Source organism: Hemiscyllium ocellatum, chromosome 37 (genome assembly GCF_020745735.1).
Source record: "Hemiscyllium ocellatum isolate sHemOce1 chromosome 37, sHemOce1.pat.X.cur, whole genome shotgun sequence".
NCBI classification, from domain to species: domain Eukaryota; kingdom Metazoa; phylum Chordata; class Chondrichthyes; order Orectolobiformes; family Hemiscylliidae; genus Hemiscyllium; species Hemiscyllium ocellatum.
In genome coordinates, this window is record NC_083437.1 from 38,293,079 (window position 1) to 38,310,131 (window position 17,053).

Here is a 17,053-nt window from a genome sequence, read left to right on the forward strand (position 1 = left end):
TAGATTTTAAACCTTTGAAGAATAGAAATTAATTGAAGGGCTAGGATTTTAGGTTTCCGCCAAAACTTCCATCAAAGCAGACACTCTCTGCTGATTGTAAGGGGCCATTTTGAAACATGGTCACAAATTTAACATTAAGAAGGTAATTCACAGGCCAAATGAAAGAATGCTTCTCTGTTTTTAAAACACCTGGCCAAATGTTGCATCATTCACAGTAAAATATATCAGTAGCTGACATAATTAATCAAACAATACATAAACCAACTTTGCTAGATCATTTATGCAAGTCAGCCAGATCTCAAAGATCATATCTGTTTGTTTTGCAATCCGAAGAAATGCCAGACAGCATAATATTACATATGACCTCATCAAAAAAAATTCATTATGTTGCATGGAATAAAGAATTTTTTTTAAAAACCCTATTTTTTCAGAAACATTTCAAAAGGCATATATAAGATATTCAAAAATAGAACTAGAAGAATAAATTAAAATAAATGTCTGTTAATTAATGAGCTGTCCTTTATTTACTGACAACTTTAAATTAAGTTTTACTCCCATATGAATTAGGGTTTTAAAAATATCTTGGTGCAATTTCTTCCTATATCCATAAGATGAGAATCATTTCATTTCAAATTGATATACACTTGAATTCTTCAGTAAAAACATTTTATTAAAGACAAAAACCTTAAATATAGCGCACACATACCATTGACTATTATTCTCACACTTGTCATGCCCAGGACACAATCAGCCTTTCAGCAGATAAATGTTGAAACTTCAGCATGTAATGCTTTCAAACAGGAATGGCATGCCCCAAAGTCACTGATTCAAAGAGACATACCAGTTTATTTACTAAAAGCTTCAGGTACTAATACTGCAGATTAGAATTGTTGAGCACAACTGTGTTTTTAAATGCCCCCACCCCCAACTTGCAAGAAAATAGGATGCTACAGATCCTCCCTAATTCATATGTTCCAATAAATTGGTATCAGGATGCTTTTCAACATTTAATGAGGTAGTGTGAACCTTATGTTTTAGCAGAAGTTACTTTGGTACACTGGGAACGAAAACAGAATGCTGATATCGGCACTGGGTGTAATGTGATTCAAGTAGGTTTTATATCGCCATCTAGCCTTTGGAAGATGAGAAGATTTTTAAATATTTATTAAACAAATAGATTAAATCTATTATTTCAAGACCATTAACTAAGAAAACAAGGCAGTAAAATTTACCAAACTCCATTCTGAGATGAACATCGTTGTGATGAAACTCATTAGGGTCTAGACAAAATGATGTATAAGATGTATTGATATCTGTCGCCAGATTATCTTTGAAGTAAAGCACAAGGTGTGTGGATTACATCTAACCAAAATCATTGCTGTTTCGGTGTAGGATCTGGGTAGATCATTAAAATATGATGTGACAATTTCAGTCAGAAAAATTTTATTGTTATTTATATGCACAGAATATTAGATCGACTGCTTTCAGTTAAAATGTGTTCTAATAGCATTCAGCATCTTTGTAAATAATGTGAGTTCCACTGGTGCTGAACCTCAAACAGTCATGCAAATGATTAAGGATCACAGTTCTCCTTCCCGGCTAACCAACCACATACTTTTCATAGGACGATTACTTAACTTTGGAATTGAAACACCATAGGAAAATGCTGGCAAGACAAGCCAAACACATCTTGTTTATGTTCCATCACAATTATATTTTCATGAAGTACTCACTAGCAAACTTAATTTGGATCTTGACTCACAACAATACAAGAGTAACCAAAACTACCTGTGCATTGGTACGATCTTAGCAATTGTTTACTTTCAATTGTTCTTTCCAGGCGCCGTGGACAAGTCATTTTAATTTAGGACAGGCACCTAGGCCAGTTCAGCAAAGATACATGGCACCCAATGACACACAAGACTAACTGATGAGGTTAGGTAGTAGGTGGAAAGGAAATGTTAGACCAAATGACAGAACAACTTTTTTAAAAAAACAGAATCAAAAGAGCCTCCAAATTTTCCATGGCACTCTTTGGCAAATATGAGACCAGAAACACCAGGCACACTATTAGAATTATAGGTTATAAGACTCTTTTCAGTTCCATTTTAGGATCCATTGTCTCCTTCAGGTAATATAAAAGTATGTTGGAAAAGCATTTCACTGATCCTCATGCTCCCAGCAGGTTCTCAAAGACAACACAGTTCAGAATAATTGTTGTCTCGTGCAGTGGAAATGATCTGATATACAGTACCATGTACTCACTACAGTTTGTCACTGGGAGTAGAGGATCGGTGAATTTACTCTACAATCATTATGATTCTGGTGGCTTATAAAGATCTTTGTGAAAGTACTGTTAGGACCATAAATTGAACATATAACTGCACTGAGAAAACTAAACAAGGCAAAGAGCCATAATACAATTCCATAAAGAGGCTCTGCAAAATGTAAAGCTGCAATTCTGACAACTAAATGTCCTTAGGTGAAAGATAGGAGTTGACAGAAAATACTGAATGCCCAACAGTTTCCAATGTTTTCCTCAAACACAACAGCATGGATATATTGAGGTAAGGTTAAGAACTGAAGATAAAGCATGCATGAATATTTTTTAAGAAAAGCAAAAACGTGAAAACCAATGAGTCATGGAAGGAAATTTTTGGAACAAATGGCATATCTAGCACCCAAGATTCTCGCTCTCTTCAAGATATCAGGCTACTTATAAAAAGAATTCGTTTCTACACATGCATGTGGCAGCAAGGTCACTGAAAAATAGTCATTATCCATTCTTCGTTGTCATGACATAGAAGCTACCTGCAGTGATCTATCAACATCCAGGTCAATGACACAGAATACATCAACCAGAGAAAAGTATGATGCTTCAATTACTTCTTTGCAGAGATTAAGTCCCACCTTTACCAGGCAATGTTAAAAATAAGGTGTAAACCTGGTAAAGCTATAACACAGCTCACTTGTATGTCACATAACAAAAACAGCATATGATAGGCACTGCTAAGTGATTGCAAAATCCAACGGATCGGAGTCTAACTCTGCAGGCCTTTCATACAGAGGTGTGAATGATTGTGGACAATTAAGAGGTGAGGATACCATGATTATCCCTATCCTCAATGATGAGGGTGCCCAGCATGCTAGTGCAAAAGACAAAGCTGAAGCACTTGTCACTGGCTTCAGCCAGAACTGCTAAGCGGATAATCAATTTCAGTTGTTTCCTGAAGCCCACAGTCTCTCAAGTACCAGTCTACAACTAATTTGATTCACTTTACACAAGAAATAGCTGAAGATACTGGATATTGCAACTAATATAGAACCTGACCACATTCCAGAAACAATATTGAAACCTTGCATTCCAAAAATAACTGGACCCCTAGCCAATTTGTTCCAGTACAGTTACAACACTGGCCACTAGCTATCAATGACAAACTTAAATCAAAATCTAACGCAAATCTAACCACCTTCCCTGGATATTCAATGGCATCATCATCGCTGAATCCCACTGTAATCAATATTCTCGGGTTACGATAGAACTTGATCAATGGTATAAATACTGAAACTATAGAAGCAAGTCAGAGCTTACAAGTTCTGTAATGAGCAGTACAACTCCTATCTTCTATATGCCACTCCATTATCTAACAGACACAAATCAGCACTGTGAACGAGTACTCCACACTTGCCTCAGTGAACACAAATCCAACAATACTTGAAGCTCAACACCATCTATGACAACCAATCCACCATGGATACATCATGGCAGCAGTTTGCACCATCTGCAGCAACTCACCAAGGGTCCTTGTCAGCACTTTCAAAACCTACAACCTCTACCAAAGGCAAGGCATCAGATACATGAGAACACCATCACCTGCAAATTCCACTGCAACTCACACAACATTCTAACTTATAACTACATTGCAACTTATAGAATTACAGAATCCCTACAGTATGGAAAGAGGCCATTTTGATGCTCAAGTCTGCACTGCCCCTCCCATCCAGACCCAGCCTCTTACCTTTTCCCCATTACCCCACACTTACCATGGCTAATTCAACAAAGCTGCATATCTTTGGACTGTGGGACGAAACCAGAGACACGGGGTGAATGTGCAAAATCCACACAGACAATTGCCCAAGGCTGGAATCAAACCCATGTCCTGGTGCTGTGAGGCAGCTGTGCTAACCACTGAGCCATCCTAAACTTTCTCCACTGTCACTGGGTCAAAGTCATGATACCCCCTTCTGAAGAGTAGTAGGTGTATCTCCACTCCAAGGACTACAATGGCACTCAAGGGAGCAACTAATCTCCACCCCTCTTTAATTAGTTAAGCAATTAGTAGAGATAGGTAACAAATGCTAGCTGGAGTACACAACATGCACAGCTCACAAATCAGCTCATTTTACCAAACAATAAACATGGAAGGGGTTTAAAGTTGCTTAATCAAGTAGGCATTAATTTTATACAGTTCTAGAATATGATACATCAATTACAAATATAAATCTGAGGGGAGGTGGGTGCATCATGGTATTATTGAGTGGACTGTTAACCTGGAGACCCAGGTAACATTCTGGGGACCTGGGTTCAAATCCCAGAGCAGATGGCTAAATTTGAAATCAATAAAAATCTGAAATTAAGAGCTTAATGATGACCACAAATCCATTTAAAATTGCCAGAAAACCCCACCTGGTCCATTCATGTCCTTTATGGATGGAAACTACCTTCCTTACCGGGTCTGGCCTAGATGAGACTCCAGGCCCACGCAGTAATGTGACTGACTCTTAACTGCCCTCTAGGCAGTTAGATGCTGGCCAAGTCAGTGATGCCCTCATCCCATGAAGGAATAAAAATATAATCTACTAAAAATTCTACTACATTGACTAATTACAGATCCAGTTTAACATTTTGTTACTAATCGTAGGTTTGGAACAAATTTTAATCAGAGGTGTGGGAAAGCAACATCCAAGCTCAGAGACTCTTGTTGTGCACCCCTGCTTTGGATATCAAAAGGGAGTTATGGTTGATATCATTCTCCCAGCCAACTGAGAGAGAAAAATATAAGCCAATATTTTTTATTCTGAATATCAATCAGTGGGTCTTGCCATTAAATGCATGCATATTGTTCCATCATAGGCCTCCTATTCCCCACTACAAAACAGATAGTAAATTTACTGTTCATACAGCCTCACTGACATGCACAGTGCTTTACAGAGCAAGATATAGCAGAGTCACTGTCATCTGTGAAAGTTTAAGGGTCATCTTTAGGTGTGGAAGACAATCAAGGAAAGATAATGGGAAAGAAAAAAAATTAGTTAATAAAAATATAATTCATGGCAAATTACTCACCATTCTCGTTGTGTCGATCCTGAACCAGATGCTGGTAGACTGAATCTGGCACCTCTGACTGACGATAGTACCACTTGACATTCATTAACAGGTGGTCCCGTTTGCTCTGAAATGTTAAAATATCAACAGCTTAATAAAATAACTCCACAATAAGTATCATTGTTCATTTTGTGTTAACAAAATGAGAGTCATACAGCATGGAAACAGACCCTTCAGTCCAACATATCCACAATGGTCAGATATCCCAATCTGAGCTAGTCCCATTTGCCAGCATTTGGCCCATATCCCTCTAAATCCTTCTAATTCACATACCAATCCAGATGCCTTCTAAATGTCGTAACTAGACCAACCAGCCTCCACCGCTTCCTCTGGCTGCTCATTCCATACAGGTACCACCCTCTGTATGAAAAAGTTAACCCCCCCCCCCCCGTTCCTTAAAAAATCTCTCCCCTCTAGTTTTGGACTTTCCCCACTGTAGGGAAAAAGATATTGGCGACTCACCCTATCCATGCCCTCATGATTTCATAAACCTCGTTCCCTGGAGCGTAGAGAGCGTTACAAAGTCCCAGTCTATTCAGCCTCTCCCTATAACTCAAATCGTCCAGTGCTGGCAACATCCTCAAATTTTTTCTGCACCCTCTCAAATTCAATAACATCCTTCCTGTAGAAGGGCAATTACAATTGTACGCTGTATTCTAAAAGTAGCCTCACCAACATCCTGCATAAATGAGTAAATACCAAATTAAATAAGTAATTTTATAGCTCAACTGATCAAAAGGAATATTCAATTTTAAGACAATCTACAAAAAGTGGCTGTGGTGATTAAGTTGCTGCAAATCATTTTGCAAGCTCCAATCACCAATAACGATTGAATGGTGAAATAAACTGAATGGTACAGCCTTATAAATACTTGCCTAGGGTATAAATAAATCATAAATCCAATTGCGATGCATTAGTTCTGTACAATCCAAAGCTAAGTTCACCATAGTCCCAGTGAGCCAAAGGATTGCTCTCCCATTTGAGAGAGATGATCAGTGATGGTTTAACCTGACAGTCACCACAGCTCAGGTGAGGAAAAGGTTGAGAAGGACAGTCCTTTATGATGACCTTAGGATGGATCACTTCCCACACTATCTATTAGCATCACCCTGACTCACAATCGAGTGATCCAGCCAACTTAGCTAACCAATCCACTTTACAGTTCTATGAATATTTGAGTTTAGAAGCAAACTTACATCCTGGGAGGAATTCAGTACAGTTCTTAGAACCAGTTATCTCAGCAGTAGGGGCTGATTTGAAAGCTTCCAAACCGCGGGATTTTGGTTAGAACTTTCTTAAGGATTTTTTTTTAAAAAAACATCTATTTTTTAAAAAAACAACTCTATGCCAGGCATTGTGTAAACAACTGCTTGAACAAGCAGTAATTGAAGTTAACTTGCTGACAATTTGGAGCAGAAGGATAAGCTAATGCAGCTTTCGCTGGCAGCACAAAGTTGATTGGTCTATGGACTAGCAACTATAAATTAACGATAGAAACTTATGCCTGCAAACAGGTAATTACAGGTACTGGGTAATTGGTTCCCAGAAAAATGAACAGTTTGAAGCCAAAACAGGTTACAGTTACAACATTTAAAAGACATTTTGACAGATACATAAACAGAACAAGTTTAGAAGGATATGGGTCAAACGTAGACAAGTGGGACTAGATTAATTTGGGAAAGTTGGTTGCTGTGACAAGTTGGACCAAAGGATCGGTTTCCATGCTGTACGACTGTACATCTCTATGACCATCTTTCTTGCAACAGTTGTCATAAGCTATGACATCAAACTGATAGGTCAGAGATTTTTTATAAGGGAATCAGCCACATTACATCTCGTGCCGTTTCAACGTGCAACAAAGAACCAGTGATCTAAACAAAATAGATTTTTAGCGGCAAGAGCACTAGGAGACTCAACAGCTTGTCGACAATCACAACGTGCACAGATTTCTTCAGTGCAATTAAAGTCTCCAACAGTCTGTGTACCAGGGTCCGACTCCAACGACAGGCAAAAACAGAGATTCGCTCATCAAGAACCAAGATGCAGTCAATGTCTGCTGGTGAGAGCACTTCAAGTGTCTTTGCAATCAAGACACAGCTATCAAGGCAAGTGTTTTCAACATCAATCTGCAAAACACAGCTCAGCACACATCCAATCTGCCTCAAGGAAAAATATGCCATCTAACAGTTGCAAAACAACAAGGCCTTCAGCACAGATGGAATGCCTGCTGATGTTCTAAAATACAATGGAGAGGCACAAATCCACAACCTCTTTTTCCTTGTCTGGAAGGAAGAGAGTGTACCAAGAGAATTCAGAGACGCTGTAATCGTGATAATCTTCAAGAATGGGCACATGCCTGACTGTGTGAATCAGAGAAGGATTTCCTACAGTCTACCATGGGAAAGGTTATTACAAGAATCCTCCTCAGTGCCCTCACCAAGTAGCTGGAGAGTTTCTTTCCAAGTCTCAATGTAGCTTCTGCCCACCAAAAGGCAAAATGGATATGACTTTCAGAGCACAACAAATTCAAAGAAAAAAAGTGCAGGCAACAAGCACCAACCTGCGTACATGTGTTTCTTCGACTCGCAAAGACCTTCAACTCTGTCAGCATGAGGGATTGTGGAATATCCTCCTCATATTTGGCAGCATTCTCCACCTGTTTTACAGTGAAATGCAATCCATGACCCTCACCAACAAATCCATCACAGACCCATTACGAGTGCTACCTGAACTGATGAGGAGCTGGGTCATCACACCAGCTGTCTTCCTTATCTCCCTCTCTGCTACACTCCAGCTCATGTCCATGAAGCTCCCAGCCAGTGGAGCTAACCACAGGATGAGAGAGAATCTTTTCAACCTTCAACACCACCAGGCCCAAGACCATCCTAACTTCTGTCACCAAACTACAGTATGCAGTCAATGCGTGCATGTGGGCATTCAAAGGCTAAGTTACAAACTATTGGTAGGTGTATTCACTGGGCCTCAACTAAACGTCTAGAAAACAAAATCTACTTGGAGCTCCATATAAATAATCAATAGGTGGGTTTAGGAAATGCTGCAATATCTTGAAAGCTTCCCTACGCAAATGCAACACCCCCAATAATGTGGCAATCACTCGTTCTAGAATGCACAAAATAGAGAAGGCACATTTTGAGCATCAAGGGAGCAAGCACCAAAAAGAGCATTCGCAATCCAGAGAGTGTCCCACCCAGCCACCTCCTCAAACGCGACCTGCCCATCCACGGCAGAGTCTGGCTCCTGGACTCAGCCACTGCAGAATCCAAATCCCTCTGCCAAAGTAGAAACATTTCATCCTCAAATCTGAGGAACTGTCAAAGATAACATCTGGTCCTGAGATTTATCAACTTTCTACTCCATTAATTTCTTCAGTACAGGGTGCAACCTCTTTTTAAGCTAATTTCCTTCCACCCTTCATTCTCCATAGACATGGATCTCTAATTCTGGGAGATCTCTAGTATCTTCTTCAATGAAGCAGACACAAAGTAATTAACTAGCTTCTCTGCCATTTCCCCCATTGTCGGTTCTCCTGATTCTGCTTGCAACGGCCCCACATTCGCCTGAACCGAATGTTTCTTTTCTACATACCTTTAGAAGCTTTTACAGTCTGCATTTTTATTTGCAAAGTTGCTTTCATATTCTAATTCCCCATTTTTTTTAAAAAGCAGTTTCTTGGTCCTCCTTTGCTGTATTCTAAAAATCTCATAGTCCTCCGATTTACTACCATTTCTGGCAAATTCTGTCAGCCTTTTCTTGTAATCTTATACAATCTTTCATCTCATGTGTCAGCCCCAGTGTTGAAGGAATGGAGAGTTGATGTGAACTACGTAATAACTCATTAAGACTGTCCATTGCCGACATACAGTCATGCATTCTAATGTGGTTTCCCAGCCAGTTTGTGCTTCATGTGTGCATAATATGCTTTATTCAAATATTAACACCCTTGTTTCAGAATGAACTACCTCACTTTCAACCATAATCTAAAACTCTATCATATTGTGGTCTCTCATCCCTCAACGTACTTTTACGACAGATTATTAATTAGACCTTTGTTATTACATAATACTAGATCTAAAATACTATGCCCTCTGGTCAGCTCCTCAGAAAAAACATGCCTAGCAAACTCCACAAACTCGTCCTTGTGCTCTGTTGAGAACTGGGTTCAATTACCTATATTTTCTTTATAAACTAATATGTTTGGGTTTCATTAGTAATTCTGCAGGGATTCCACAATGAAAAGAAAAACCAAGGAACATAACTGGCTGCCTGGGTAAAAGGTGGGGAAAGAACAGTTTGGCAAGCTAACAGGAGAAAATCCAGATATTCACTGGGCTTGAGTGGATTCATACACAGTAATAGATAGCGAAGTGCACAATACCAACAGCATGCACATGAAATTAGCAGCAGTGACAATCATGTTTCTTACATTTTAGTAACATTTACACTGAAGTTGAAGACATGTAGTGCAAATTAATGGCATATTATAGAAAAATAGATGACTAAGTTGTTTCTGAGAACAGCAAAATGCACTAGTTTTACCTAAGTGGTCAGAGTTCAAAACGTTACTTATTAAAATCGGTAAAATGTACAAAAGCAGACAGTAATTTCAAGAATGTAGATCTACACACAGGGGCCTGCTTACAGACCTCATTTGAAACATCAATTAGATTTCATACCATAGCTATCCATTATTATTATTATAATTGACTGTTCTGAATTATCACTACATTGAGGGGTTCAAAGGTAACATTATATTTAATTTTGCTTGCCCTTTTCGAATTGACTTTTCTATAAAACTCATCAAGTTTTACAACTAATTATGTGTTGAACAATATATTTTAACAAATTCAGTTTTGAGAAATTTTATTTTTAATCTTAAAGATTGTGGCAATGTCGGCACTAATGGTTACGGTGCAGCTTTTGCCATAGTTGCACAAAAAATATTTGGGAATATAATAAAATAACCTAGAGCAAAGTTGCCTTCAGAATTTCATTTCCTTTCCTGAACATGAATTTTGAAGCCCACTTTGTTAATTTCAATTTTAGTTGGTGAAATTCTTTTCAAACTGCTGAGAAAAAATGCATTGCTACTTGCAAATGCTCATTAGAAAAATCTATTGAATCTTTAGAACCCCAAGCAAATGTATTAGACAATACACACATACCGTGTATTCTGTATGGTCAGGACTTGAGTAGTATCATCAGCACACCAGCCAGTGGCAGCACTGAGTTACAAAACAGCAATTTGTGCTTCCCCATACGATTTTGTGAAAGTTACCAGCCCGGTGTACATTCAATGCTTGTTTAGTCATAGAGATGTATAACACGGAAACAGATGCTTCAGTCCAACTCATCCATGTCAACCAGATATCCCAACCTAATCTAGTCCCATCTGCCAGCACCCGGCCCATATCCGTCCAAACCCTTCCTATTCATATACCCAACCAGGTGCCTCTTAAATGTTGCAGTTGTACTAGCCTCTCCCACCTCCTCTGGCATTCCATACACCCTCTGCCTGAAATGGTTGCACCTTAGGTCTCTTTTATAGCTTTCCCCTCACCCTAAACCCATACCCTCTAGTTCTGGTCCCCCCACCCCAGGGAAAAGACAAGACTTTGTCTATTTATTCTATCCATGCCCCTCATGATTTTATAAACCTCTAAGGTCACTCCACAGCCTCCAATGCTCCAGGGAAACAGCCCCAGCCTATCCAACGTCTCCCAAGAGCTCAAATCCTCCAACCTTAGCAACGTCCTTGTAAATCTTTTCTGAACCCTTTCAAGATTCACATCCTTCCAAGAGGAAGGAGACCAGAATTGTATGCAATATTCCAACAGTGTTGTACACCCGCAACATGACCTCCCAACTCCTGTACTCAATACTCTGACCAATAAAGAAAAGCATACCAAACGCCTTCTTCACTATCCTATCTACCTGTGACTCCACTTTAATGGAGCTATGAACCTGCACTCCAAGGTATCTTTGTTCAACAACACTCCCAAGGACGTTACCATTAAGTGTATAAGCCCTGCTAAGATCGGCTTTCCCAAAACGCAGCACCTCACATTTATCGAAATTAAACTCTATCTGCCACTTCTCAGCCCATTGGCCCATCTGATCAAGATCCCGTTGTAATCTGAGCTAACCTCCCTCGCTGTCCCACTATCTCCAATATTGGTGTCATCTGCAAACTAACTGTACCTCTCTTATGCTCGCATCTAAATCATTTACATAAATGACAAAAAGTAGAGGGCCCAGCACCAATCCTTGTGGCACTCCACTGGTCACAGGCCTCCAGTGTGAAAAAAAACCCTCCACCACCACCCTGTCTTCTACCTTTCAGCCAGTTCTGTATCCAAATGGTGAGTTCTCCCTGTATTCTGAGATCTAACCTTGCTAATCAGTCTCCCATGGGGAACCTTGTTGAATGCCTTACTGAAGTCCATATAGATCACGTGTACTGTTCTGCTCTCATCAATACTCTTTGTTACTTCTCCAAAAAACTCAATCGAGTTTGTGAGACATGATTTCTCATGCACAAAGCCATGTTGACTATCCCTAATCAGTCCATGCCTTTCCAAATATATATACATCGTGTCCCTCAGGATTCCCTCCAACAACGTGCCCACCACCAAAGTCAGGGTCACTCATTTATAGTTCCCTGGCTTGTCCTTACCACCTTTCTTAAACAGTGGCACCACATTAGCCAACCTCCAGTCTTCTGGCACCTCACCTGTGACTATCAATGATACAAATATGTCAGCAAGAGGCCAAGCAATCGCTTACCTAGCTTCCCACAGAGTTCTGGGGTACACCTGATCAGGTAGGTCCTGGGGATCTATCCATTTTTATTTATGTGTTTCAAGACATCCAGCACTTTCTCCTCTGTAATATGGACATTTTTCAAGATGTCACCATCTATTTCCCTACATTCTATATCTTCCATATCCTTTTCCACAGTAAATACTGATGCAAAATACTCATTTAGCATATCCCACACCTCCTGTGGCTCCACACAAAGGCCACTTTGCCGACCTTTGAGGCACCCTATTCGCTCCCTAGCTACCCTTTTGTCCTTAATGTATTTGCAAAACCCCTTTGGATTCACCTTAACCCTATTTGACAAAGCTATCTCCGCCCCCTTTTTGCCCTCCTGATGTCTCTCTTAAGTATACTCCTACTGCCTATATACTCTAAGGATTCACTCAATCCATCCTGTCTATACCTGACATGTGCTTCTTTTTCGTAACCAAAACCTCAACTTCTTTAGTCATCCAGCATTCCCTATACCTACCAGCCTTTCCTTTCACCCTGACAGGGATATACTTACTTTGGACTCTCGTTATCTCATTTCTGAGGGCTTCCCATTTTCCAGTCGTCCCTTTACCTGCGAACATCTGCCCCCAATCAGCTTTTGAAAGTTCTTGCCTAATACCGTCAAAATTGGCCTTTCTCCAATTTAGAAGTTCAACTTTTAGATCTGGTCTATCCTCTTCGATCACTATTTTAAAGCTAATAGAATTATGGTCGCTGGCCCCAAAGTGCTCCCCCACTGACACCTCAGTCACCTGCCCTGCCTTATTTCCCAAGAGTACGTCAAGTTTTGCACCTTCTCTAGTAGGTACATCCACATACTGAATCAGAAAATTTTCTTGTATACACTGAACAAATTCCTCTCCATCTAAATCCTAAACACTATGGCAATCCCTGTCTATGTTTGGAAAGTTAAAATCCCCTACCATAATCACCCTATCAGTCTCACAGATAACGGAGATCTCCTTACAAATTTGTTTCTCAATTTCTCTGACTATTTGGGGGTCTATAATATAATCCCAATAAGATGATCATCCCTTTCTTATTTCTCAGTTCCACCCAAATAACTTCCCTGGATGCATTTCCAGGAATATCCTCCCTCAATACAGCTGTAATGCTATCCCTTATCAAAAATGCCACTCCCCTCCTCTCTTGCCTCCCTTTCTATCCTTCCTGTAGCATTTGTATCTTCAAACATTAAGCTGCCAGTCCTGTCCATCCCTGAGTCATGCTTCTGTAATTACTATGAAATCCCAGTCCCATGTTCCTAACCATAGTTTAAAGAAACGAAAAGTATCTTTAGCTTGCTCGCTTTTTCTTCTTTGTAAATAAAAGATGTTCCTTCATGAGGGTCAATGAACCTGAAATGCTCACTCTGTTCCTCTCTTTGCAGATGCTGCCAGACCTGCTGAGTTTCCCCCGCAACTTGTTTTTTGTTTCAGATTTCCAGCAACTGCAGTTCTTTGTTTTACTTTATTCATACATAATGAGATCAACACAATTTGTGAATCCTACATGGACTCTTAACACTACAAATGATAGGCAAGTCACAAATCTATACAGGAATTTGAGAAACCAAATTTCCTCCTTGAAGTGACATTCCAAATATAGCAAAATAAAATGCAGTAGAATTAGAGTCTCTGAAATAATATAGAATCTTGGATAACACTGTCCAGTAACTCTGTGCAGGTCAAGATAGCTGATAAACAAGGATTGAAAAATGTATTTGCAATGTTGCCAAAGAAAACAAAATCCAAAGCTCTGCCCAAATCAAGTCATATTTAAACCCTTTTAGGTACTGGTAATGGTATTGGTGGTGATGAGTAGGGGAAGAGATAGACAGAGGAGGACACAGACAAGATCAAACTTATTTACAGCTTTTCAAAATAGTTTAAAATATCCTGTTCATGTTTAATGGAGTGTCTATATACATTGAACAGACAGTTCCTACACTGTGCAGCACTCCACAATGGATCAACACGTCAAGCCCATGTCCCAAGAGTGAATTTTTAAAAAGCATCAACAGAAAGCTGTGAAAAACCTTTGCAATAATTGTGATTCATGCTATTTTCCATAATGCCAAAAGTCCAAGATACAAGAGACGTGTGAAAGTAATGAGTTACCCATCAGTTATTTTTATTTCCTTCCATAGTGACAATTTGAAATGTTTACATACTCTTTGTTATTAAACTGAGCTGCTCCATACATCTACTCATCCCTGCTAATATGATGTATTTATTTCCAATGTTAACATACATTCAAAATCAAGAAATTATTGCTTCCCAACAATCATGTCATTAACCCTTTGAAGTCAATAAGATTCAAAATTAAAAATCCTATTTGACAGATATTTCATTTAGAAGTTTTCAGTGTTTGCCTTAGATGTTAGAATGACTCAACGAGAAGCAAATTTCCCTGCAATAGACTTTGTTTTATTCTCCCACATGGTTCACAAGGACAGCTGCCCACTCCATGTTGCTCTCAAGATGATTGTGGCCAATCTTCTAGGTGCAGAGGTAACAGGTTTAGAAAATGCTATTGAAGGAGCCTTGGTGATTTACTGCAATGCATTTTCTAGACAATATACATTGTTGCTCTGTGCATCAGTGATGGAGGGGATGAATGTTCAAGTGAGAGAGTAGAGTCATAAAGCCATACAGCACATCTGTCCTATACCTACCACCCCTTAATTTAAAGCTATGCCCCCTCGTATTAGCTGACTCCATAAAAGGTTCTCATTGTCAACCCTATCTAAACCCCTGATCATCTTGTACACCTCTATCAAGTCACCCCTAAACCTTCTTTTCTCCAATGAAAACAGCTCCAAGTGCCTCAGCCTTTCCTCATACAATCTTCCTACCATACCAGGCAACATCCTGGTAAACCTCCTTTGCACCCATTCCAGTGCCTCCACATCCTTCCTATAGTATGGTGACCAAAACTGCACACAATACTCCAGATGCAGCCGCACCAGAATCTTCTACAACTGCAACATGACCTCAGGACTCCGGAACTCAATTCCTCTACCAATAAAAGCCAGTACGCCATATGCCTTCTTCACAGCACTATTTACCTAGGTGGCAACTTTCAGAAATGTGTGTACATGGACACCAAGATCCCTCTGCTCATCCACACTACCAAGTATCCGACCATTAGCCCAGTAATCCATCTTCTTGTTACTCTTATCAAAGTGAATCACTTTACACTTACCTACATTGAACTCCATTTGCCACCTTTCTGCCCAGCTCTGCAGCTTATCTATATTCCGCTGTAACCTGCCACATCCTTCCTCACTGTCAACAACTCCACCGACTTTCGTATCATCCGCAAACTTGCTCACCCAACCTTCTAGCCCCTTATAAAAATGACAAACAGCAATGGTCCCAAAAACAGATCCTTGCGGAACACCGCTAATAACTGCACTCCAAGATAAACCTTTACCACCAACTACTACCCTCTGTCTTCTTCCAGCCAGCCAATTCCTAATCCAAACCTCCAACGCACCCTCAATACCATACCTCCGTAGTTTTTGCAGTGCCCCACCATGGGGCTACTGAACTGTACAGCATGTACCTGTCCAAACATCCTTCAAATGCTGTAACTGTACCTCCATATACCACTTCCTCTGGCAATTCATTCCCTTTAAAAGCTTTTGCACCTCACCTTAAAAATGTCCCCTAGCTTTGAAACTTGTCAACTCTAGGAAAAAGACCTTTGCTATTCACCTTATCTATGCCCCCCATGATTTTAACAAACCTCGCTAAGGTCACCCCTCAACCTCCTATGCTCCTGTGAAAAATGTCCAAGCCTCTCCTCTCTGCCAGTCCCGGTAACATCCTGGTTTCTGAACCCTCTCCAATTTAAGAATATTCTTCCTATACAGCAGGGCAACCAGAACTGTAAACAGTATTCCCAAAGCAGCCTAACCAACATTCTGGTCAATCTCAACATGACATCCCAATTCCTAAAATCAATGGTCTGAGCAATGAAGGCAAGCATGCTAGATATCTTCTTAACCACCCTGACCACACAAGTTTCAAAGAACTATGTACCCAAACCCCTCAGAGTTTCTGCTTGACAACACTACCCAGGCCTTCACCAGTAACTGTATAAGTCCTGCCCTTTTTTACCAAAATGCAATACCTCACACTTATTCAAATTAAACTCCACCTGCCACTTGTCAGCCCATTGGCCCAATTAATCAAGATCCCTTTGTAAACTTCAATAACCTTCTTTAGTATCCATTATACTACCAATTTTTCTGTCATCTGCAAACTTACTAACTTTGCCTCCTAAAGTGCCATCTAAATGACAAACAGTGGACCAAGAACCGGTCCTTGCAGAACATCACTCGTCACAGGCCTCCAGTCCAAAAAAAAACAGCCTCCATCAACCTCTGCCCCCTACCATCAAGCCAATTTTGTATCAAATGGTAAGCTCTCCCTGAATCCCATGTGATCTAACGTGACTAAATAAGGGGACTGACTTGCCCTGGATGGTGTTAAGCTTCTTGAGTGTTGTTAGGCAAGGAGAAATATTGCATCACAGTTCTGATCGTGCCTCGTAGATGATGGACAGGCTTTCAGGAATCAGGAAGCATGTAACTCTCCACAAAATTCCCAGCCTCTGACCTGCTTTTGTAGTTGCAGTATTAATGTGGTTGATCCAATTCAGTTTCTGTTGAATGCTGATAGTGGAACATTCAGAGATAGTCATGTCATTGAATGTCATGAAGGAAGGCCATTGAACTTAGCTCATTTACCCAATCATTATTAATGACTGCCTGTATTGGGTTAAATATCAGTCACTACCTCACTTCAGGTACAAAGTATTTGA

At 40.0% G+C, this 17,053-nt stretch overlaps 1 protein-coding gene across 5 annotated transcripts in view; it reads right to left on the minus strand.

Annotated features, from left to right (window-relative positions):
• The window catches only part of rerea (arginine-glutamic acid dipeptide (RE) repeats a), a 575,418-nt gene that overhangs the window by 280,017 nt on the left and 278,348 nt on the right, over window positions 1–17,053 (minus strand). For all 5 annotated transcript variants that reach the window (XM_060851827.1, XM_060851826.1, XM_060851825.1 and 2 more), the window contains one exon: window positions 5,348–5,453. In XM_060851827.1, the coding sequence (XP_060707810.1) occupies window positions 5,348–5,453 (106 nt within the window). The remainder of the gene's footprint in view (window positions 1–5,347; window positions 5,454–17,053) is intronic.